The sequence below is a fragment of the Podarcis muralis genome, chromosome 12, assembly GCF_964188315.1.
Source record: "Podarcis muralis chromosome 12, rPodMur119.hap1.1, whole genome shotgun sequence".
Lineage (NCBI taxonomy): Eukaryota > Metazoa > Chordata > Lepidosauria > Squamata > Lacertidae > Podarcis > Podarcis muralis.
This window is the reverse complement of record NC_135666.1, coordinates 5,315,071-5,339,891: the sequence shown is the minus strand read 5'-3', so window position 1 is coordinate 5,339,891 and position 24,821 is coordinate 5,315,071. Positions and strand designations below refer to the sequence as shown.

Sequence of the window (24,821 nt, the reverse complement as noted above, 5' to 3'; positions counted from 1 at the left end):
AAGAGGAGGCAGGCAGGGCAATGGAGAGAGGGGAAGATTTTATTGCTTTAAATAATAATAAAAAGGTAAAGGGACCCCTGACCATTAGGTCTAGTCGCGGACGACTCTGGGGTTGTGGCGCTCATCTCGCTTTACTGGCCGAGGGAGCCAGCGTACATCCGGGTCATGTGGCCAGCATGACTAAGCCGCTTCTGGCGAACCAGAGCAGCGCATGGAAACACCATTTACCTTCCCGCCGGAGTGGTACCTATTTATCTACTTGCACTTTGACGTGCTTTCGAACTGCTAGGTTGGCAGGAGCAGGGACCGAGCAACGGGAGCTCACCCCGTCGCAGGGATTCGAACCGCCGACCTTCTGATTGGCAAGTCCTAGGCTCTGTGGTTTAACCCACAGTGCCACCCACCTCCCCTATAAATAATACTACTACCCTCCTTTTCCTTTAGTTTTAATTAAGCCCAAATGCTTTAATTGCTGAGGGCAAGTTGCTGAGAGTCGAGGGCTGTTCTGTATCTTCTTTTCTGAGGCCATTTCATTCTGGCTGTAGTTAGGGAAATAAAGTACGCAACATGCCCTTTTCCAAACAGTTAGCGACACACTTTTATTAAATTCCTTCTTTTCAGTCTCACACAAAGGACACCTCGGCATCTTAGCGATATGCAAATCCATTTTAAAATTTAAAAATCCGCTGAAACTGATCAGCAGAATGACTTGGGAGGGGAACCCTGCTTTTTCCCTCGTGAAGCGGGTCTAGGACCCTCGTACCTGCGGGACCGCCTCTCCTGGTATGTCCCACGGAGGACCTTACGGTCTTCAAACAAAAACATCTTGGAGGTCCCGGGCCACAGGGAAGTTAGCTCTGAGCCCAGCTTCGGGGGAGAGCGGGATATAAATAAAATTTTATTATTATTTAATATTATTTGCAAAACAAACAAAAATATGCAGAAAGTTTCAAGTTTACTTGCCGTGTCTCTGCATTTTAGTTACGACGGTACCCTGCATTTTAGTTACGACGGTACCCAGAATGCGTTCCAGGAGTCCGTTCGACTCCCGGGACCATTCAAAAACCAAAGCGCGGCTTCCGATTGGCTGCAGGAGCGTCCTGCAGCAGCCAATCAGAAGCCGTGCTGGACGTTTGGCTTCTGAAAATCATTCGAAAACCGGAACACTCACTTCCGTGTTTCGATCGTTCAGGAGCCGATTTGTTTGGAAGCCAAGGCGTTCGGCTTCCAAGGTACGGCGGTATTTGTATCTGAGCAGATTGCGCCCCGGGAAAAGCGGTGGTGTTCTTTTTTAATGGTTGGGTGGCGTGTAAGCAGGCCTGTGCTGTGCTTTGACCTCATCGTCGTCCCCTTGTGTCTGTGCCAGGAGTCAGAGTACGTGTCTGCCCACCTCCATGAGTGGATTGACTTGATCTTTGGGTACAAACAGCGGGGACCAGCCGCTGTGGAAGCGCTGAACGTCTTCTATTACTGCACGTATGAAGGTAAGGTGGGACCTCGTTGCCATCTGATGATCTGCACATTTGATGAACTCCTTCTACTGGTCCACAATAGAAAGTGTCCTTTCATACTGCATCATGGTGTGGGACGCTGGTTTGACATCATCTGATAGGAAGTGCCGACAGAGAATGGTGAATACAGCACAAGATATTATGGGCTGTCCCGTGAATCCGCTGGATGAAATAGCGGAAGAACGTTGCCTCAGGAGAGTGAGGAAAATTCTCAGGGATGATTCACACCCTGGCCGGCACTTTCTTGGTCTCCTGCCCTCAGGCAGAAGATATAGAAGCAGGATTAGTCGCACCAATAAGGTAAAGAACAGCTTCTATCCATGGGCTGAATGAAAAGAGAACAACAGGGCAACTGACTTTCGGGTTTGGAGTGTGTGCGTCAGTAAACAAGGGGAATTAAGACTAAGAGAGCTGTGTGGGGGGTGCTTGTGTCATCTCACTGTATACAAGTTGTACAAGTGACAATAAAGTACAGTGGTACCCCGCAAGACGAACGCCTCGGAAGACGAAAAACTTGCTAGACGAAGGAGTTCTTCGTTTTCTTAGCCGCTTCGCAGGACGCATTTCCCTATGGGCTTGCTTCGCAAAACGAAGCTTGCCCCGCAAGCTCCGGGGATAGCGGGGAAGTGCAGCGCGTCTTCCCCGCTGTCCTCCGACCTCTTTTGAAGCAAGGGGCGGCGGGGAGAAGATCGCTTCTCCCCGTTGCCAGCCTTCCCCTCTGTCCCCGGACCCCTTTTGAACCAAGGGGCGGCAACGGGGAGAAGTGATTCTCCCCACTGCCCCTTCCCTTGCTTTAAAACAGGTCCGGGGACAGAGGGGAAGGCGCACGCGCCTTCCCCTCTGTCCCCGGAGATTGCGGGGCAGGCAACGGGGAGAAGCAATCTTCTCCCCGCCGCCCCTTGCTTTAAACAGGTCCGGGGACAGAGGGGAATACGCGCACGCCTTCCCCTCTGTCCCCGGAGATTGCGGGGCAGGCAACGGGGAGAAGCAATCTTCTCCCCGCCGCCCCTTGCTTTAAAACAGGTCCGGGGACAGAGGGGAAGGCGCGCAGTGCTTCCCCTCTGTCCCCGGACGGTCTCCATAGGAACGCATTGATTGATTTTCAATGCATTCCTATGGGAAACTGTGCTTCGGAAGACGAAAAACTCGCAAGAAGAAAAAACTTGCGGAACGAATTAATTTCGTCTTGCGAGGCACCACTGTATTGCAATTTTATTTCAATCTGTTGCGTCAGGTTGGGCTAGAAGACCTCAGGGGTCTTTTCTAACTCTGTGATTCTGTGTGTACGTATTGGGGTAGTACCTCAGGTGGGAGACACGTCATGCTCCTTTGAGGGTAGTCTGTCTCACCTGGGGCTCCTAGAAACTGTCTACATGCAACAGCGTCCACAATCCCAGGAAATGGCTTTGACAGGCCGGCTAAACCAGGTGAGGGGAGCCGATGGGGCTCAAACCCTCAGTGAGTTGGTAATTTTCCCTAAATGCAAAAACGGGCAGTGGCACATAGAGCGGATGAGACCAAGCATGGGTCCAACGGTCAATGCACTCTATGTGGGGCTACCTTTGAAGGTGACTCGGAAGCTACAACTAATCCAGAATGCGGCAGCTAGACTGGTGGCTGGGAGTGGCCGCCGAGACCACATAACACCAGTCCTGAAAGACCTACGTTGACTCCCAGTATGTTTCTGAGCACAATTCAAAGTGTTGGTGCTGACCTTTAAAGCCCTAAACGGCCCAGTATACCTGAAGGAGCGTCTCCACCCCCATCGTTCAGCCCGGACACTGAGGTCCAGCTCCGAGGGCCTTCTGGCAGTTCCCTCACTGCAAGAAGCCAAGTTACAGGGAACCGGGCAGAGGGCCTTCTCAGTGGTGGCGCCCGCCCTGTGGAACGCCTTCCCACCAGATGTCAAAGAGAAAAACAACTACCAGACTTTTAGAAGACATCTGAAGGCAGCCCTGTTTGGGGAAGCTTTTAATGTTTTATTCTCTTTTTAGTGTTCTGTTGGGAGCCACCCAGAGTGGCTGGGGAAACCCAGCCAGGTGGGCAGGGTATACATAATAAAATTATTATTATTATTATTACTATTGTTATTATTATCATTATTATTTATTAGAGAAGGCAGTTTTTGCATGGGCTGCAGAGGGAAGTGAGGGGCAGATGGGGCTCGTCCACCAGGTGGGCAGGGTATAAATGTAATAATAATAATAATAATAATAATAATAATAATAATTATTATTATTATTATTATTATTATTATTATTATTCAAGAAGGCAGTTTTTGCATGGGCTGCAGAGGGAAGTGAGGGGCAGATGGGGCTCGTCCACCAGGTGGGCAGGGTATAAATGTAATAATAATAATAATAATAATAATAATAATAATAATAATAATAATAATAATTATTATTATTATTATTATTATTATTATTATTCAAGAAGGCAGTTTTTGCATGGGCTGCAGAGGGAAGTGAGGGGCAGATGGGGCTCATCCACCAGGTGGGCAGGGTATAAATGTAATAATAATAATAATAATAATAATAATAATAATAATTATTATTATTATTATTATTCAAGAAGGCAGTTTTTGCATGGGCTGCAGAGGGAAGTGAGGGGCAGATGGGGCTCGTCCACCTGGGAAGGGAGCCCATCTAGGAGAAGGAAAACTCTGACCCTAAACCTTCTGCCTTGTGGGATATCTTCGGGAGAAGGAAAGGGTCATGAGCAAACCCTATTCCAACCCGGAGTGCAGTCCCTAACTGCTGCATCTTGTGGGCCACAGGTCCCCCAGCCCTGATTTACACCGCACTTCGTATGTCCCTCATGCCACCCATAATTCATTTCAGGGGCAGTTGACCTGGATGCCATCGCCGACGAGACCCAACGGAAGGCTCTGGAGGGCATCATCAGTAACTTTGGGCAGACCCCCTGCCAGCTGCTGAAGGTAGGAGCCGCCGTCAAGGTGTCTTGCGGATTTTCGCCCAGAAGGCAACGGGGGGGACGGCACACACCTGACCTGTAGGCAGGCGGCCATTTTGCAAGGCCCAGGTGGAAGATGGCAGAAGGCGGGCAATGCCCTGGTTTGCATTTCTCTGCTTCTCTTTCTCGTTGAAAATAGGGTCTGTTTTTAAATTTCACACACCGCTTACAGCTTCTGTTTCAGATTTATTTCATTGCGTGTATCTCCCACATTTTTAAGTAGCTGAAGGGGGTGTACACAGTTGTCCCCCCTCCCCATTTTCACCCCACAACAACCCTGCAAAGTAGGTTAGGCTGAGAGGCCGTGATGGGCCCAAGGTCACCCAGTGCGCTTTGTGGCTGAGGGAGGATTCGAATCCAGCTCTCTCCTAGGTCCTAGCCTGACACTGACAGCAGCGCCATGCCCAATTTGCAACATCAGAATGGGGGGGGGGAGGGAGTGTTGGTGGTTTAATGCGCCATTGGCGCCTTTCAATAATAACATACAGTGATACCTCAGGTTAAGAACTTAATTCGTTCTGGAGGTCCATTCTTAAACTGAAATTGTTCTTAACCAGAGATACCACTTTAGCTAATGGGGCCTCCTGCTGCTGCCGCACCGCCAGAGCACGATTTCTGTTCTCATCCTGAAGCAAAGTTCTTAACCTGAGGTACTATTTCTGGGTTAGCGGAGTGTGTAACCTGAAGCGTCTGTAACTTGAGGTTACCACTGTATTTAATGCATTTTTCATCTTGTGTTGAAAGCTGCCCAGAGTGGCTGGGGAAACGCAGCCAGATGGGCGGGGTATAAATAATAATATATTTTTGTTGTTATTATTATTATTACCCCGCCCACTGTGGGCGGCTTCCAACAAAAGATTAAAAATACATCAAAACATCATTTTGGCTGCTTGGCTACGTCTTGGCAGGTCAGCCTAGAAAACGATCTGTGGAAAGCCCCCTCCTGACTTCATCACTGTGTTTCCCACCAACGATGGTAGGAACCACCTTTTCAGCTTCCGGGTCATGTGGCCAGCATGACTAAGCCGCTTCTGACGAAGCAGAGCAGCGCAAGGAAACTCCGTTTACCTTCCCACTGGAGTGGTACCTATTTATCTACTTGCACTTGACATGCTTTCGAACTGCTAGGTTGGCAGGAGCAGGGACCGAGCAACGGGAGCTCACCCCCTTGCGGGGATTCGAACCGCCAATCTTCTGATCGGCAAGTCCTAGGCTCTGTGGTTTAACCCACAGCACCACCCGCGTCCTGTGTGGATTGTACAGGACAGCAAATAGGCGGGGGCCATAAGAAACCGAGATTTGACACATAAAGTTAAATAGGGTGCAACATGCCACTATCCCGTTTGAAATATCCTGCTCCCTCCCTCCTCTAGGAGCCCCATCCAGCCCGGCTGTCTGCCGAAAACGCAGCGTCCAAGAGACTCTCTCGCCTGGACACCATCCCCCCCAATGTCTTTGAGAACCTCAGTGAGCTGAAGTCCTTCTTTGCTGAAGTAAGTCTATTTCCTCCAGGGTGTGATTTTGTGTGTCCACGTGTAGAATACAGTTATACCTCATGTCACGTCCGCTTCATGTTACGTTCTTTCAAGTTACGTCCCGCAGTGACCCGGAAGTACTGGATTACGTCCGGTTTTCGCCGCTCGCGCATGCGCAGAAGTGCAAAATGATGTCACGCACATGCGCAGAAGCGGCAAATCGCAACCCGCGCGTGTGCAGACGCGCCGCTGTGGGTTGCGCTATTTTCATGTTGCGAATGGGCCTTCGGAACGGATCCTGTTTGCAGCCAGAGGTACCACTGTAAATGGATATTTGCACACGCAAACACACCGCAGTTCAAGAAGGGCGTTGACAAGTTGGAACACGCACAGAGAAGGGCAACCAAGTGGATCAAGGGTCTGGAAACCACGCCTGATGAGGAGCGGTCGAAGGAACTGGGGATGCTTAGCCCGGGGAAGAAGAGAAGACCGAGAGGTGATATGAGAGCCATCTTTAAATATCTGAAGGGCTGTCCCGTGGAAGACAGAAGAACCCTGTTTTCTCCTGTTCCTGGAGGGTGGGACTCGAACCAGCGACTTGCAAGTTACAAGAACAGAGATTCCATCTCAACATCAGGAATAATTTTCTGGTGGCAAGAGCTGTTCGGCAGGGGAACAGACCCCCACAAGAAGTGGTGGGCTCTCCTTCCTCGAAGGTTTTTAAGCAGAGGTTGGGTGGCTGTGGATGCCTTAGTTTGAGATTCCTGCGTTGAAAGGGGGTTGGACTAGATGACCGTTGAGTGCCCCTCAATTGTATGATACGTATGAAAGGGCATGGACACCCACCTATGTACTCCTACTTCCTTTCCTTTCCCAGAGCAAGGCTGGAGGTGGGTGTGTTCCTTTTCTGTAGCTGGTGGTGGGGAATTGTCACAAAGGCGGGAACCATAACACAGCACAGATTTTGCCGAAACCAAGCGGCAAAGCGCAGTGACTCGTCTCATCCTTTTTTCAGAGCATCAGTGATGGGATCCCCCTGGTCCAGGCCGTGGTCCCCAAAAACCAAGCCCACTCCTTCATGACTCAGGGATACCCCGATATGCTGGTAGGTTCAAAATAATAATAATAATAATAATAATAATAATAATAATAATAATAATAAAAATAATAAAAATAATAAAAATTTATTATTTGTACCCCGCCCATCTGGCTGGGTTTCCCCAGCAACTCTGGACGGCTTCCAACCGAATATTAAAAACAATACAGCGTCAGACATTAAAAACTTCCCTAAACAGTTGTCTTTTAAAAGTAAAATAGTTTTATTGCCTCGATTTCTGCTGGGAGGGCATTCCACAGGGCGGGGGCCACCACCGAGAAGGCCCTCCGATCAGACAACTGATGCTTTTCTCCCAAGGCCTCCTTGCAGGGGGGTTGGAGTAGATGACATTTGGGGGGTCCTCTTCCAACTCTGCAACAATTCTACGGCTCTTTGGGTGGGCATCCCCTTGTCCTAGGAAGGATGCTGCGATTCCTGTTTGCCCTCTTCCTTCCCCATCTCCCCTTCATCGCCGTGAGCTGCCTTCCTGCCTCTCTTATTGACTAATCTGCCCCCCCCCCAACAACTTCTTCCAGGTCACTGTCAGTGCCAACGGGCTACTAGGCACACACGGCTGGCTTCCCTACGACAAGAACATCTCCAACTATTTCAGCTTCACCAAAGACCCCACCGTCTCCAACGCAAAGTGAGTCTGGGCTTCGCTCCCACTTTAGCAGAAATGCTCACAGTTCCAGGTTCTTTGGCGCAGTATATTTATTCTGAGCTATATATATAAATGGTAGGACACGGGTGGCGCTGTGGGTTAAACCACAGAGCCTTGGGCTTGCCGATCAGGTTGGCGGTTCGAATCCCCGTGACGGGGTGAGCTCCCGTTGCTCGGTCCCTGCTCCTGCCCACCTAGCAGTTTGAAAGCACGTCAAAGTGCAAGTAGATAAATAGGTACCACTCCAGCGGGAAGGTAAACGGCGTTTCCGTGCGCTGCTCTGGTTCGCCAGAAGCGGCTTAGCCATGCTGGCCACATGACCCAGAGGCTGTACGCCGGGTTCCCTCGTCCAATAAAGCGAGATGAACGCCGCAACCCCAGAGTCGGCCACAACTGGACCTAATGGTCAGGGGTCCCTTTACGCTTTACCTTTAGGGCACTGCAGCAGGGGACGCGGGTGGCGCTGTGGGTTAAACCACAGAGCCTAGGACTTGCCGATCAGAAGGTCGGCGGTTCGAATCCCCTGACGGGGTGAGCTCCCATTGCTCGGTCCCAGCCCCTGCCAACCTAGCAGTTTGAAAGCACGTCAAAGTGCAAGTAGATAAATAGGTGCCACTCTGGGGGGAAGGTAAACGGCATTTCCGTGCGCTGCTCTGGTTCGCTAGAAGCGGCTTAGTCATGCTGGCCACATGACCCAGAAGCTTGGCAGGAACATCTGTCTCTCTTTCTCCCTCCCTCCTGCTAGGACCCAGCGCTTCCTGTATGGACCCGTTGCTCCAGGTGTGGAAGTGTCCTCCAAGACGCTGACGGTCTCTCATGATGGGAAGCTCCTCTTCAGCGGAGGCCACTGGGACAACAGCTTGCGGGTGACGTCCCTCAGCCGAGGGAAGGTTGTGGGACACATCAACAGGCACATAGGTAGGAGGCCACAACTCGCGGGAAGAGAGACTCCCTTCTGAAAATTGCGAGGAATCAAAAAACAGAGCATGCTGAACGTCTAAATGCCAGCGTATTATTTTCCTCCTCGAGTGTAGGCTCTGGCACCCTGAGAGTTGCTGCTTCCCTTTCCTTCTGTCTTCAGTCTTAAAAGGGCATGTTTTCAGTCCTCGTAGCTATGGAGAGAAGAGAATGGAAACATCCAAGTTTTCCTTTTCTGTGAAGCTTCTTTCCCGCAATTTGAAAACCTAAATAATTTTGAAAGCATGCCTGAGGGACTTCAAGCTTAACTAACCACTGAAAAGCTATCATTTATGTACTAATTCTAGCAAATGCATGCTAATGGAGAAGGGAAGGAGGATTTTCAGACGAGCCATTCTCATAATTCCAATAGTATTATTGTTCTGTTACCTCTTCCTAGAGTTTCTTTCCCGTTTTGTTCACTGAAAGTTCGAAGAATATCATCCTAGTGAGCAATGGCTAAACTGGTTGTTCTTCCTTGTTTCCTGTCTTTAAAGTCATCTTACTATTGCGTCCCTGACACACTCCTTTTCTGCCTGCAGGGAGTTGTCCTTGAATGCTCCTCCATTTGTACATATGTACCGTATTTTCTGGCGTATAAGACGACTGGGTGTATAAGACGACCCCCAACTTTCCCAGTTAAAATATAGAGTTTGGGATATACTCACCGTATAAGACCACCCCTCTTCCAACACACACCAAATAAAAATTATAAAAACCGGTCTCCAGTCCGGCTCGGAAATCCGCTCCACTTCCCAGTGGCCGGGGAGGGTGTGTGTGGCCAGGTCCGTTTAAACAGAGGAGCGAGCTGGAGGGCTTCCTCTTTGGCTCGCTTCCTCAATCGCTAGGACGTCGCTGAACTTCGCTCGGTTATTGCTTTTGTCGGACCTGCTGGGGGGATTTTTTTACTGCTTTTGGTGAGCCTCTCTCGTGCAATTTGCTAGTGGTCTAGTACCGGGAGCGGTTAGGGTCATTCTGTTGCTGGTGATTGGGGGGGTGGGCTTCTGAGGCTAATTTTCAAGCATATTTCTGCTTCATCTAGAGAGCTAGGCGTCCTCTGATTTAATTTGCTGTCGTTTTGTCCTTTGGTGGGGAGTTGCTGCAGGACTGCTGCCGGAGCCGGCGTATAAGACAACCCCCGACTTTTGAGAAGATTTTCCTGGGTTAAAAAGTAGTCTTGTACTCCAGAAAATACAGTATATATGTCTACCCCCTACATGTAGATAAGGTAACTAACTGGGGACCGTTATCCGCGTGTTTCTGTTTTGGTGATCCCCTTCTCCTCTCCCTGCAGACGTCGTCACTTGCCTGGCCTTAGATCTGTGCGGAATCTACCTCATATCCGGGTCACGGGATACCACCTGCATGGTTTGGCAGGTCCTGCAGCAGGTAAGAGGAGGGTTGCACTGGATGACCGTCCCAGCTCTACGGTTCTGAGAGATTCTGTTGACGGCCTCTTTTCTCCTCTGCCCCCAGGGTGGCTTCTCCTGTGGCCTGGCACCCAAGCCCGTCCAGGTCCTCTACGGGCACGACGACGAAGTCACGTGCGTCGCCATCAGCACCGAGTTGGACATGGCCGTCTCGGGGTCAAAGGTGAGCCGTCTGCATGTGCCTTCCGGGCTGGACGCGCCTTTTCTGGATCTCCTGTGGGAGCACCGCTTAGCAGGGACCTCATTCTTGTCCGCGGCCTCCTTCCGGTACACACGCAGTTGAACCCAGAAGATTCTGATGACAAGAGGCAGAAGGGTGTCTATGAGTCTCACAAAGGCTTGGGCCAAATCTATGCTTCCAGGTGCCACAAGAAAGCTGCAGAGATAGCGCAGGATAGTGCGCACCCCGGAAATGATCTCTTTCAGCTTCTGCCTTCTGGAAGAAGGTCCAGGGTTATAAAGACTAGGACTAGCCGCCTGAGAAACAGTTTCTACCCAAAGGCAATTCTGGTTTTAAACGCAGTATAAGGAGTCTCTACAGGAATATATTGTATTTTAAAATTGCAGAGTTTTTAGGGGTTTTTGAATGTCTTATGTAGATTTTTCATTGTTCTGTATGGGGCAATGACAATAAAGGTATTATATCGTATTGGATAGTTGGCCTTGGTGAAGATTTGACGTTTTCATCCCCCCAAAGTTTTTGATTTGAGTTTCTACTGAAATGAGGCTGCATTTTAATGTTGTATTTTAATCTTCTTTTTAACTTGTATTTTAATCAATTATTTTTATATCTGGTGTTAGTTGCCCTGAGCCCGGTCTTGGCTGGGGAGGGCGGGGTATAAATAAAAAATATTATTATTATTATTATTATTATTATTATTATTATTATTATTCGCTCTCTTTCTCTCTCCCCGCGTTCCCTTCCTTGGCATCCTTCTCATCGCGGAAAACTTTCCCTTCTTCCAGGACGGCACCGTCATCGTGCACACCGTCCGCCGAGGCCAGTTCATGCAGTCGCTAAGGCCTCCCTGCGAGAGCTCCTTGCCGGTGACAGTCTCCAACCTCACCATGGGGCACGAGGGGAAGGTCGTGGTGCAGACGACCGTGGAAGGGAGAGCCTCTCTGAAGGTGGGCTGCGGGGGGCCTTACTTGGGGTGGGGGCGAATCAGGCGGGTCACCTTGGCGGATGAGAGAGACGAGTCCCGAGCGATTCTCAAACGGGTCTCTCTCTGCAGCGCAGGGACCTTTGTAGAAACAAACCGGGAGCTTGTAGAATCAGGACGGAAGGAGCCCACGGAGCCAAAATATCATTCGGTGTCGGTTTTTATTGTAGCGTTCCCAAAGCAAGGGAGGATTGGACTCTGATTAATAAAATACACATGAGGCTTGACCAGCAAGACTCTGGGCGGAGGGCAATAATAAATTCTTGTCCACCCCTTGGCCCAGGTCGTTTTATTCACAAAAGAATTTTCACACAGTGTTCGTAAGAACCAATCAGATTTCCTCTGAGCATTTCCAAAAACCCCACGTGGGACAAAGTCAGATCAGAATTCCTGTTAACTACAAGGACTACTTTGAGCATGCATACATATCGGAGAGTAAATAAAAACAGGACTAGAGGAATGCATTCAGCAAAACCCCGGAGGACGTAAACAGGCAGGGAAGGAAGGAAGGATGGCAAGGAAAGAGTATTTACCATCTCCTTGTGAACTCTCTTCCTGGCCCTTAAAGGTAAAGGGACCCCTGACCATTAGGTCCAGTCGTATTTTAATGTTTCAGTGTTTTAATGTTGTATTTTAATGTTGTTTTTAAGTTGTATTCATTCAACTTGTTTTTATTATTGCTTGTTAGCCGGCCTGAGCCCGGCCTTGGCTGGGGAGGGCGGGGTATAAATAAAAATTATTATTATTATTATTATTATTATTATTATTATTATTATTATTAACCTCCACCTCTCATTTCTTGAAGGACAAGTTTGCCCTACACCTGTACTCGGTCAACGGCAAACATCTGGTCTCCATCCCTCTGGACGAGCAGGTCACTGCCATGTGCGTCACGGAAGAGTTTGTCGTTCTGGGGACCGTTCAGTGCTCCTTGCAGATCAGGGACCTGCAGAGGTAAAGGCTCACCCCTTGATGCTCACCTCAGTTGCCCTTGTGTCTGAACAGACAGCATCTCACATGCCTCGCTCAGAACTCTAAGCAGTCCACATTAAGCAGCCTCTGAATCTTCACATCCGACAAGGGATCTGTTGGACTACAACTCCCATCATGCCTGACGGTCAACCACACTGGCCCGGGGCTCATGGGGGTTGGAGTCCGGCAACACATCTGGATCAGGCCAGTAGTCCATGTAATCCGGCGTCCTGTTCTGCAATAGCTAACCGAATGCCCATTGCGGGAGCCCCAAAGCTCAGCTGAGGCCCTCTCCCCAGCCACTCTGGGCAGCTCCCAACAAGATTAAAAGCACAATAAAACATCAAACATTAAAAACTTCCCTAAACAGGGCTGCCTTCAGGTGTCTTCTAAAAGTCTGATAGTTGTTTATTTCCGTGACATCTGGTGGGAGGGCGTTCCACAGGGTGGGCGCCACCACCGAGAAGGCCCTCTGCCTGGTTACCTGTAACTTAGCTTCTCGCAGGGAGGGAACTGCCAGAAGGCCCTTGGAGCTGGACCTCAGTGTCCGGGCAGAACGATGGGGGTGGAGGGGTGTGTGTGTGTGTGTGTGTGTGTGTGTGTGTGTGTGTAGGAGACGCTCCTTGAGGTATATGTTGCTCTTACATTTACATGAAAACCAATTAAAATTATTTGGATTTTTTGTTTTTAAATTCTAACTTACAGTTGTACTGCACTAAGATTTCCCCACGCCTGTTCCTGCCTGTTCCTGATATGCTCATTATTTTGAGGGACGCAGATGGCGCTGTGGGTTAAACCACAGAGCCCAGGACCTGCCGATCAGAAGGTTGGCGGTTCGAATCCCCGCGACGGGGTGAGCTCCCATTGCTCAGTCCCTGCTCCTGCCAACCTCAACGTCAAAGTGCAAGTAGATAAATAGGTACCGCTCCAGCGGGAAGGTAAACGGTGTTTCTGTGTGCTGCTCTGGTTCGCCAGAAGCGGCTTAGTCATGTTGGCCACATGACCCAGAAGCTGTACGCCGGCTCCCTCGGCCAATAAAGCGAGATGAGCGCCGCAACCCCAGAGTCGGCCACGACTGGACCTAACAGTCAGGGGTCCCTTTATCTTTACCTATTTTAGATTTTAAGTGCCTCGGCACCTAACGCAGTCGCCCCCCCTCCTCTCCTTTCAGCCTCCAAGCTGCTGTTGCCCCTTTGGCAATGAAGGTCCCCATCCACAGCGTTTCGGTGACGAAGGAGAAGAGCCACATTCTCGTGGGCTTGGAGGATGGGAAACTGATTGTGGTCGGAGCAGGGCAGCCTCTGGAGGTGAGTGAGTGACAGCTGCCCTTCAGCTCAACTCTTCCTAGTGTTATAGGGGGGGAAACCTGCTCCTTTTCCCTTATGGGGTATCCAAGAGCCTGTATGGCACGGGTCAGCAACCGAAGCCCTATGAGCCACAAGCGGCCCATGTTGTTGTTTAGTCGTGTAGTCGTGTCCGACCCTTTGTTCATTCCCCCCCCCAAAAAAATATAGTCCGGCCCCCCACAAGGTCTGAGGGACAGTAGACTGGCCCCCTGCTGAAAAAGTTTGCTGACCCCTGAGACCACCCCCCTGAAACATCATATAGTGGTACCTCGGGTTACAGACGCTTCAGGTTACAGACTCCGCCAACCCAGAAATAGTATCTCGGGTTAAGAACATTTGCTTCAGGATGAGAACAGAAATCGGGTGGCAGCGGCAGCGGGAGGCCCCATTAGCTAAAGTGGTGCTTCAGGTTAAGAACAGTTTCAGGTTAAGAACGGACCTCCAGAACGAATTAACTTCTTAACCCGAGGTACCACTGTACATACATCACAGAAGGAGGCGGTCTACAGCAGAAATCTTGCCTGCCAGGATACCTGATAATGGTCACTGATTGCATTACCTGGGCAGCCTAGGCATTCTTTTGTGACGGTTAATACCTTAGTTCCTGAATCCAGGTCACAGGCTCACCCTATTCATACACAAATACGCCCTTAAGAGAGGATTTGTAAGCAAAAAAGACTAGGGGGGGGGTGCCTTTCCCATTTCCTTCATGAGTGCAGAGAAATATTTGAGGTCAATTTGGGAGAGTCAAAATGGCTTCCTGATTGCTCTCCTGTGGTATTTCAGACACATATATACCTATGTGTGCGTTTGCCTTGTACATTTATGAACGTTTAATTTATATTTGAGACCTTAGAATTCTGATAACAATAATAATAATAATAATAATAATAATAATAATAATAATAATAATAATAATTTTAAAAAAAACTAATTCCCCACTTCCTGGTCCACCTTCTGCCTGCAGGTGAAGTCAGGACAGTTCCACAGGCGGCTGTGGCGTTCGACGCGTCGCATCTCCCAGGTGTCGTCCGGGGAGACAGAATACAACCCCGCGGAGTCCAAGTAAGCAGCTCGGGTCGGCTTTCACCTGTAGCCTCGCAGCCACGGCGGGACACGAGATCTGCCCACCCTCACCCGCTTTGGGGGCGTCTTCCGCTGCCCGGAGGCCTCTTTGCGTTGTCCCCGGAGCGTCGCGATCCGCAGAGTTCCCCTGCGTGGAGGAAGAAGAAGGAGGAAAACAAACTTCCTCAGGGACCCACCTGCAAGTCGGAGGTCTCTTAACACGCCTGGAGCAGCCTTCCGAGGGCGGCGCGCACAGAACAATCGCGGGGAAAGGGGTTCCTAGAGCCCATCCGGCTGCTCCTCGTTTCCCCGACCGAAGCACTCGATTCCTGCGGCGCTTGAAGGGGCAATTGCGTGACACGGTTGTCACACTGAGAAAAGAGACAGAGGACTGGAATTGGGGGTTGGGGGAGAGTACCTTATCCGCCTCCCCCCGATCCTTGGCGGTTTTGGGGGGACAGAAACGCAATAGACGCACCGGCCTCAAGACTGCGGTCTGGTCTTTCTCCGACGGCCTTAAAAGGACCCGTTTTCATTGCACTACGTCGAGAAACTTGCACCGGTCCCCAGGACGGCTGCTTCGCCCTCGCCCAGGCGGGAGTTCTGTCCTCTTGCTCTCAAGAAAGCAGCAATGGCCGGCAAATAACTCTGGCAGAGCAGCAAACCCGCAAAGCATTAAGCCAGGGGTCTTCGGCACGTCCTACCCCGACCCCCTAAACCAGGCACCCCCAAACTCGGCCCTCCAGCTGTTTTGGGACTACAACTCCCATCATCCATAGCTATTGGGACCAGCGGTCAGGGATGATGGGATTTGTAGTCCCAAAACATCTGGAGGGCCGGGTTTGGGGACGCCTGCCCTCAACCTACCCTCTGGTTTGAAAAAGGGAAGGAGGAGGCGAGGGAGCCCCTCCCCACAAGCCCCACTTGCTCTGGAAACTGGATGGCTTGGTATCGGTGACCCCCAAGTTGAGGGGGTCGTATTGGTGGAATGGGGGTAGGTGGGCAAGGAGCAGAGCAACAGGATGTCTGTAATCTTACTGCACACGGCTAGCTTAGGGTCCCGCAAGTGTCTTCACCAGCAATAAAACCCTGCCATTTGGTAAACCTCTGTGTCTTCACCCCAAATTTTTACCCAGCAAGCCTTAGTTTCCGGCGGCCTCTGCTCAGCATATTCAGGAGAAGACATCCATGCAGTCTTCTGGTCCCACAGAGGTGGGCTTCCTGGCCTTCTAGCCCTCCGGCAGACCCACTGCTTTCGACTTCTTGCTCTCCCCCCCCCCCCTTTGGAACAAGCCCAGCGCTCCTCTCTTAAGGGGGCCACGCTCCCTTTGCCGTCGCCGGCCAAACGTTGAAAAGCCTTCGAAGGAGCTGGCTGAGGTCTGCTAATGACTCTCACCTGCACCCTAAGGTGCTTTCTCTTATAAGCACCAAACCTGCTCGGCGCTGAAGGTTGGTTTTTACTTTTACAGCTACCTGTAGTAGATCCTTTGTATCAACCCTCAAGACGAATCTTCCAGGGCTCTCTTTTTTTGTACCAATTTGAAAGGTGTGTGGTTTAGACACCGTTCCCCAACTCTCCCCTTTCCCAGTTGCAGCAAATTTTGAGACCTTGATGCTTTTTATTCTGTTCAGCAGTCCCTGGATATCGGTCTGGGCTTCAGTTCCTTATCTTGGTGGACTGGGGCAGTGGATAGGAGGAGAAAACAGGTTTGGGTTTAACTCTGAAATCGGCGACTTGCCTGGTGTTAGCAGGAAGCCTCCCGGCAGCGTCACACAAGCATAAAAAGCCAGTCCGGTTGGCACCAGGTATTTTGGCTCGCAGCTCCCGTCAGGCCCAGCCTGTCGGCCCAAAACATTTGGAGGGGGGCACCAGGCTGGTGGAAGCCGATGTCACCCGCAGCAAGTTCCCCTTGGGGTCCAGCTTTTTAAAAAACAACAACAGGACTTTGGCCGGGTGAGAAACTTGGGAGAATAACCCGCCTGCTGCAAATTCTGCATTCCCAAAGGACGCAAGGGGAAGGGTGGATTCAGGGGAGTCGTTGTGGGCTGGAGAGTTGGAAGGGGGGACCCCAAGGATCACCCAGTCCACCCCACCCCACCCCCCGGTGTTTCAGCGCCAGAAAAAAATAACAACGCTGGCCTTTCCCCTTAGTGGGCTAGCAGCAGTCCAGCTCCGCCACACTTCTGCGATTGCCCCTGTTTTGGAAAAACTAGTTGCCAGTCCTGCAGAAGTCTAGCAAACGCACTACGTGGGGAGGGCAGACCTGACGACTTGGCCCCATCTCTTTGGGGTTCTCTCCATTTGCAGAAAGTCGGAGAGGAAACCCCAGCCCCAAACTCCCCATCTCTGCGCACCGCCGTGCAGATAATCCTCCGCCACGACTCTCCCGCACACCCTAGATCCTCGGTTCTGTTAGAAGGTTTTCAGTGGGGAAACAAGTCCATCTTTCTCTTTGTCCCCTTGAGCAACTGTGTTGTGCTTTTTGCTGTAGAGGGTCACATGTTTCCTCCCTTCCCACCGGCCGTTACGACTGGGGCGGGGGGAAACGGCTGCGGTTGGCTGGACTGTCGGCACCTTCTCCGCAGACCCCATTGTCTGTCGCCTTCCTATCAGCGCCGTGGGGAAAGGAGAAAGATGGCAGAATGCGGGCACCGTTGGGGTTCCTTCCGGCAGGGTGAATATTCCAGGTGAGGAATGGGAGAGTCTTGCAGAATTCTCCACCTATGACCCGCCAACTTGCCTTGTCCCATCTGAGTTCAACAGAGGAGCAGTTTGCATTCGTACAACAGGCCACTGGGCTGCTCCAAACATCTCGGACTACAACTCCCATCAGGCCCAGCCAGCACCGAACCTCATGGGAGTTGTAGTCCGAAACATTTGGATGGCTCCCGGCGGCTGCAATAGGCATTTGCCCCCCCCCCACCTCATTCGTAAAGGGAAGACCTGGGCTCTAAAAGCAAAGGCCGCCTTCGATTCCTCCCGCCCACCTCCCCATCGACCTCTTCCAAAAATAATAATTCCTGGGTGAAGACCAAATTCCACAAAGTGCAATATCCACGCTCTCTTTTTTGGCAAAAAAGACTCCCCCACCCCCCCCCAAAAAACCCACTGTTTTCTGTGTACATATATATATATACACACAGGTTTTGTATCTTTTATGAATAATGTTGATCCAAACTTTTCTATTTTTTTGTATTTAAAGTGGATTGGGGGGGGGTATCTGTTTCTGAGATCCTGCTGGCTTGGAGAGAGCAAGACTCAAAACACCTCTGATGTTTCCCTATGTGGATTTGTCCTTTTGTTTCAAATGAGACTTTAAGGGGCTCTCGTCACCTTCCCAAGGCGTAGCAAACGTTTCACCGGAGAGGTCTTTGTTACCTCCGCGCTTTGACCTTGCAATCTCCTGGCTTTAGGAGGGGATAAATAATAACAACAATAGTAATAATTTATTATTTATACCCCACCTATCTGGCTGAGTTTCCCCAGCCACTCTGGGCGGCTCCCAATCGAGTGTCTGTTTTGCATTTTGCACGTGCGTGTCTTCGAAATTCTGTGTTTTAACGCTTCCGAATGGGAAAACACCAGGGCTACCAGCTGGAACGGGTTCAGAATAGAGGTTGAACGAGGGCGGCTTTGAGGAACCTCTTCCTATGGCTGCTGGATTGCGTCCCTAACCGAGTCACACTCGATGCAGAAGGGGAAAACAGCAGCAGCAAAGGGGGCGGACACAAACACTGAGCTTTGTCTCGGTGGCTTTGTCTGTTTCCCACCTGGGGATCTGTTTGCATAGCAGGATTTCTGGAAGAAGGACCAGTTTTAGCTTGGGGTCCCTGTCAGAGCGGCTCTTGCCATCAGCCGAGGCAGAAAACGGACCCCGTTTTCCAAGTGGCGCTCTGTGCATGCCCAAAAGCCTTATCGCCCCTGTTCCCACCTTTGCAGTTGCTGAGGTTTTTCTCGCAACTCGGCTGGAGCGCTTGACGACAGCCCAAGGAAGGGCTGGTGGTCCCAGCTCCAGAACAAACTGGCGCCATCATGATGTTGCTAGACCGCAGCTCCCGCGGCTGATGGGAATTGTAGTCCACTCCACCAGCTTGGGGAAAATCTGCTCCAAAACCTCCTGTCCTTTTGTGCAACTATACAGACCTCCACCTGAAGGACTGCGGTGACTGGTGAGCACAGCAGTTCCACATCTGGAGCACTTGCAATATGCCTTACTATTCCTTAATGTCAGCATGCAACTGGCCAGGTCTTTTCCCATCTTAAGTTTTTCCTTCCGGTGTGCAATTGGAGATGATTTACGCAGGGAGGTCGGCGGAGAGCAGATGAGAGACCTGGGAGGGGAAATGGAACTCTTTATTATAACATATTGCAAAGTTTCCACCCCTGGTCTGATTCCTAAAGCGCTGTGCCAGTAGCTGCTTTTTCACAACTAATATGAAGGTTGCCCAGGTAAACGTAAAGGCAGATTTGCACCTGTTTTCACTGGCGAAACTTAATGGAACACAGCAAAGCAGACAGGGATCGGCTCCATCAGTGCTTTTGAGGTCTTCTTCTTGGTGTTCAGTGCTATGGAAGTGCCTAGAGGGACACACAAATTGTCCTTTTACTCTCTCTAGCGTGACAGCAAAAAAAATATTAATGTTTCCAGTTGCGGGAAGATGGTAGGGACAAGGACAAATCCACATTGGGCTATCTACTCTCAGGAAAACGCAGCAAATCCAAGGATCTGTCCACGGTTCTTCTTTCCGAAAAGGGAAATAAAAGCACAATCTGAACTTCTGATTATTATTATTTTTTAATATAAATCTGCCTTAAACTTGAAAATGACTACTTGCCTTCAGCTGTACTGGGCTTGCCCCACAGACCTGACGGTATCCTGTTCACGTGACTTTGAATAAACTTTGGAAAGAAACAAGCGCAGCCTGTGAATTCTTTTAGTCCGGCTCTCGCTGTTCCTTCCGAGTCCTGAGAGATTAAGGCAGCCATTGCCAACCTGGTGCCCTCTGAATGCTTTGGACTGTAGCCTTTTCAGGCTTTGCCCTCCGGTGGGAAGAGTATTGCACTCGGGAAAGGGAAGTGGGAGTCAAACAGACACTCAAGGAATAATTTCAGAGAAAAAGCTTTATTTCTATCATCCATGAACTGGGAGAAGGAGCTAGTGTGATAATTTCACAAACAAGCACGGGTTCACAGTCGTTGCACAGAGCATATATTCCCCTTCCAGTTCCCTCCCCTTTCTCCTCCTCCTCAGGAACCCTGCCCCATGATGAGTTTCCTGAGCATGAACAGAAAGCTCCTGTCTTTGGGACTCTTGGCGCCCTTCCCAGGAAAGGGGGGATGAGAAGCCAAGGGGGTTGAGGAGCCTTGCGTTCAGCGTGTCCAAGATGTGTTACAACCGAATGAGATAAGAGCCAGTTCCCAGGCTTATGCTTGGCATTGACAAAGCCTATTCATTAGCCTTTTTCTAGCCTTCTCGTCCTGATAAAAGTAACATTTTGCCTATGCAGCAGCATCTTGTGAGAATCATAGAATCATAGAGTTGGAAGAGACCACAAGGGCCATCGAGTCCAACCCCCTGCCAAGCAGGAAACACCATCAGAGCACTCCTGACATATGGTTGTCAAGCCTCTGCTTCAAGACCTCCAAAGAAGGAGACTCCACCACACTCCTTGGCAGCAAATTCCACTGTCGAACAGCTCTTACTGTCAGGAAGTCCTTCCTAATGTTTAGGTGGAATCTTCTTTCTTGTAGTTTGGATCCATTGCTCCGTGTCCGCTTCTCTGGAGCAGCAGAAAACCTTTCTCCCTCCTCTATATGACATCCTTTTATATATTTGAACATGGCTATCATATCACCCCTTAACCTCCTCTTCTCCAGGCTAAACATGCCCAGCTCCCTTAGCCGTTCCTCATAAGGCATCGTTTCCAGGCCTTTGACCATTTTGGTTGCCCTCCTCTGGACACGTTCCAGTTTGTCAGTGTCCTTCTTGAACTGTGGTGCCCAGAACTGGACACAGTACTCCAGGTGAGGTCTGACCAGAGCAGAATACAGTGGCACTATTACTTCCCTTGATCTAGATGCTATACTCCTATTGATGCAGCCCAGAATTGCATTGGCTTTTTTAGCTGCCGCATCACACTGTTGGCTCATGTCAAGTTTGTGGTCAACCAAGACTCCTAGATCTTTTTCACATGTACTGCTCTCAAGCCAGGTGTCCCCCATCAGAAAGCAGAGAAGAGCAGAGAAAAGCTGTTTTAGAAGAAAAGGGAAATTTGGTTTTGAGGCCTGGGGTGACTTCGGGGTGCCTTCACAGACAGGATTTGGGTATCCTGTCCCTTCAGGACTACAACTCCCATCAGGCTCAACAAGCACAGCCTGATGGAAGTGGTAGTCCAAATTTTTTTTGAAGGTACCAGGTTGACAAAGGCTGTATTTAAGGGCACCCTCTTCCTGGAGGGTCACCTGCATAAGCTCCCATCGAAGTGAATCGTGCATTTCCACAGTGCCTGATCTATTTCAGGGTTTGGGCCTTTGGGCCCATGTCACAGTGTCCCATGTAAAGCCCCAATGCTCAGAGGCAGGCACATTTGGGAAAGAAAGAAGCAATCGCCCGGTTTAAGGAGCAATGTCCATATTGTAGAAGCAGAGCCAGAGACCGGAAGAATGGCAGATGAAGGTGATGGACTATATGGAACTGGCGGAAATGACCGGCAGAATCCGAGACCAGGGAGAAGAGTCGGTGGAAGAAGATTGGAAGAAATTTAAAGACTATTTACAGGAATATTGCGAAATTGATGAATGTTAGAATGATGTTGGATTGAAGTTAAGTGGTTTTCAGCAGTAATGTTATAAAGATGTGTAAAAATGGATTGTTAACAGGGGATAATCTAAAGTTATAATATATTAAGAGTAAAGATTAGGATAAAAACAAAGAGGGAAAGGATTTGCTGAACCAACTAATTGAACTGGATACAAAAAAGGGAGGTGTGAGGAGGTCTGGGGAACAAGCGAATGAAAGATAAGACACAGAAAGATTGAATTGTTTTTAACTGTTTTTACTTTGTATTTTTTCTTTTTCTTTTTTCTTTTTGTAATATCTTGAAAACTTTAATAAAAATATTTTTAAAAAATATATGAAAAGGCAGCTGGGAGCTCCAGCAGCTTAACACTTTTGGAGCAAGGAAATGGTTCTTGCGGCCTGTTTTTGCAGAAACACGTGGCTCTAGGTTCAGACATGCAACAGGCAACGAGATGTCTCTGGGAATCTCGCGTGCAGCTCCGCAAGCTTGGGCTTGGGGTGCGAAAAAGCTCTCCAGCTGAGCAGCTGAGCACCTGCATCCTCATTCAAGGGCGATCGTCTCACCCCATCTCACAATTTCTCTTGAAATTGCAGACAGGTTAGGAAGCACACCTCCTTTCGTGCATCTGGAATGCGGGGTGCATGCATGTGAAAAAAAATCAGGTTGCAACTTTAGGCTCAAATCTGCCTTTCCAGGTGACTCGGAGGCCCGCAGATTTTTGGAAAAATGGAAGTGGAAATGCAAAAAATACAAACTTGACAGTTCTATAAACAGCAGCTGCATCTAGAGTTATGTTATTGGGTGCCATCTAATTTTGGAAGTTAAGCAGGGTCAGGTCTGGATGGGAGACTACCTGGAAATGGTGGGATTCTTGCTTTTGCTCCCACTGATTGTCACTTCGACTTTCTCATCTCAGAGCTCAGGAACCATCTCTTTTTTTTTTCCAAAACCCAAAGACTGTTCTGACACCTTAAAAGGGAGATTTGATGCAGATTTTTCCCATGCATGAATTTCCCATTCGGTGTAAGTGGCTGCAATTTCAGGGGGAATTGTGAGACGGAAGGGAGAGCATTTCTTTGCATCCAATGTGCCTTTCAAAGCAGAAGCCCGTGGGCTTTGATAAAGAGGAGGGGATTCCTGGGTCTGAGTTGCAAAAGGAGAAATGCAAAAAAATGCCTACCGCACCCAGTATTCCCAGGCGGAATCCCATCCAAGTACTAACCAGGCCCGACCCTGCTTAACTTCCGAGATCGGACGGGATCGGGTGCATTCAGGGTGGTGTGGCTGTAGGCAGCAGAAGAGCTTTCAATGGCCCTTTTCTGGTCCTGACTCCGCCTTTGCAAGAGTTTGCACCTCCCCAGCTCTTTTTTCCTGCTCCTGCTGCCTCCCAGTGCTGCCTGCCTGGGGAGAACCGCGTCTCCTTTGCTTTCTCTCCCTCTCTCCTTCCAAATCTTGCAGGCAGGAAAATGCTGGCACTTGCAACGGGGGCTTTGCAGCTGCAGAACGCCTTTCCTCCGGAATTGCAACCGTGCAAGAGCTGCAAAAAACCGCTCACCGTGCATTATATTATTTTATTTTATTTTATTTTGCATTCTGCTCTGCAAAATCCCAGAACTTGCCCTGGGTTGCAGCGGTCAGAGAGGCGGAACGAGCCTGTGCTCTCCTCGCTCCTGCCGGCAGGTGGCGCTGCGCAGCCATCCCTTAGAAAAGAACGGCGCGCGGGCGAGACAGCCACCACAAGAATAAACGCCGGCGGACGGGGCCAGCTCACGCATGCGTGTTCATTAGGTGCTCCCGGTCCGGAGCAGCTCTGCGGCTCTCCTCCCGGGACGAGGCGCAGAAGTTGCGCGGTCGGGCGCAATCGGCTCTTTCTCTCGACAGCCTCGTTCTGCAATCTCAGCTGAAGGCAGAGTTAACCCCATCCTGCCCGGCGTGCACGGAAGCCCTGGGATGAATATATTGGGGCGAGATCCTGCAATATTTTTAATTGAGGGGAGCAAACTGGGAGGCTTTGGTGGTGCTGGCAAGCAGCACGATGCTGCATGCTGCAGAAGGGAGGGCAGAGGAGCAGGGGCCGCTGAAAAAGTTGGCAACCTAGTATTTTTTTTGGAATATTTTTATTAATTTTCCAAAAATAACAAAAATAAAACAACAATAAATTTCAAAACCAAACCAAAAAACTGACTTCCCCCTAGTCCCTTCCTTGGCTCCATTCTTATTTATCAGCATACCACAAGTCCATTATAAATTAAAAAACCACTAAAATTACTTATTGTCCATTCATAATAAAATTACAAGTAGCTCTTTGTTGTTTAGTCATTTAGTCGACTCTGGACCAGAGCACGCCAGGCACTCCTGTCTTCCACTGCCTTCCGCAGTTTGGTCAGACTCATGATGGTAGCTTCGAGAACACTGTCCAACCATCTCGTCCTCTGTCGTCCCCTTCTCCTTGTGCCCTCCATCTTTCCCAACATCAGGGTCTTTTCCAGGGAGTCTTCTCTTCTCATGAGGTGGCCAAAGTATTGAAGCCTCAGCTTCAGGATCTGTCCTTCCAGTGAGCACTCAGGGCTGATTTCCTTAAGAATGGAGAGGTTGGATCTTCTTGCAGTCCATGGGACTCTCCAGAGTCTCCTCCAGCACCATAATTCAAAAGCATCCATTCTTCGGCGATCAGTCTTCTTTATGGCCCAGCTCTCACTTCCATACATCACTACTGGGAAAACCAGAGCTTTAACTATATGGACCTTTGTCAGCAAGGTGATGTCTCTGCTTTTTAAGATCCTATCTAAGTAAAGGTAAAGGTTAAAGGTAAAGGGACCCCTGACCATTAAGTCCAGTCGTGGCCGACTCTGGGGTTGCGGCGCTCATCTTGCTTTACTGGCCAAGGGAGCTTCTGGGTCATGTGGCCAGCATGACTAAGCCGCTTCTGGTGAACCAGAGCAGCGCACGGAAACGCCGTTTACCTTCCCGCCGGAGTGGCACCTATTTATCTACTTGCACTTTGACGTGCTTTCGAACTGCTAGGTTGGCAGGAGCAGGGACCGAGCAACAGGAGCTCACCCTGTCACAGGGATTCGAACTACACAAAGCTTGCAAAGTATGCATTAAACATTTCCTCATTTAAAAAAACAAAAACAAAGTTCTTTTTCTTTCTTGGGTTTTGCAAAATGTCTTTTGACCCGTGCACAGACATGCAAGCGTTAGAGTTGGTTTTTTGCATGAACTTGTATCGGTTTTTGTGTTTTGTTTTTGGAGTGGCAAGCGCTTAATTCAATAGGAAGCAGAGATGGTTTTTGCACCCCCTTTGGCTAAGCCAATGGGGCTTCCGGCAAAGCCAACACACCCCCAATGTCCCGCCCCCCCATGTC

The 24,821-nt window shown here is 49.8% G+C and overlaps 1 protein-coding gene and 1 non-coding gene across 2 annotated transcripts in view; one reads left to right on the top strand and one right to left on the bottom strand.

The window, feature by feature from the left end:
- NBEAL2 (neurobeachin like 2) overlaps positions 1-14,789 on the top strand; it is a 199,812-nt gene extending 185,023 nt beyond the window's left edge. Inside the window, exons 44-55 of the mRNA XM_077936672.1 lie at positions 1,367-1,484; positions 4,352-4,449; positions 5,858-5,977; positions 6,975-7,064; positions 7,592-7,701; positions 8,465-8,637; positions 9,971-10,065; positions 10,153-10,269; positions 11,073-11,234; positions 12,075-12,223; positions 13,413-13,548; positions 14,555-14,789. Of these exons, the coding sequence (XP_077792798.1) occupies positions 1,367-1,484; positions 4,352-4,449; positions 5,858-5,977; positions 6,975-7,064; positions 7,592-7,701; positions 8,465-8,637; positions 9,971-10,065; positions 10,153-10,269; positions 11,073-11,234; positions 12,075-12,223; positions 13,413-13,548; positions 14,555-14,656 (1,470 nt within the window). The 3' untranslated portion in view covers positions 14,657-14,789. The remainder of the gene's footprint in view (positions 1-1,366; positions 1,485-4,351; positions 4,450-5,857; positions 5,978-6,974; positions 7,065-7,591; positions 7,702-8,464; positions 8,638-9,970; positions 10,066-10,152; positions 10,270-11,072; positions 11,235-12,074; positions 12,224-13,412; positions 13,549-14,554) is intronic.
- Positions 14,790-22,626: 7,837 nt separating this feature from the next.
- Positions 22,627-22,745, bottom strand: LOC114607930 (5S ribosomal RNA). Its single transcript, XR_003709255.2, has one exon. It is a non-coding gene; the product is annotated as a 5S ribosomal RNA (ribosomal RNA).
- Between the last annotated feature and the right edge of the window lie 2,076 nt (positions 22,746-24,821).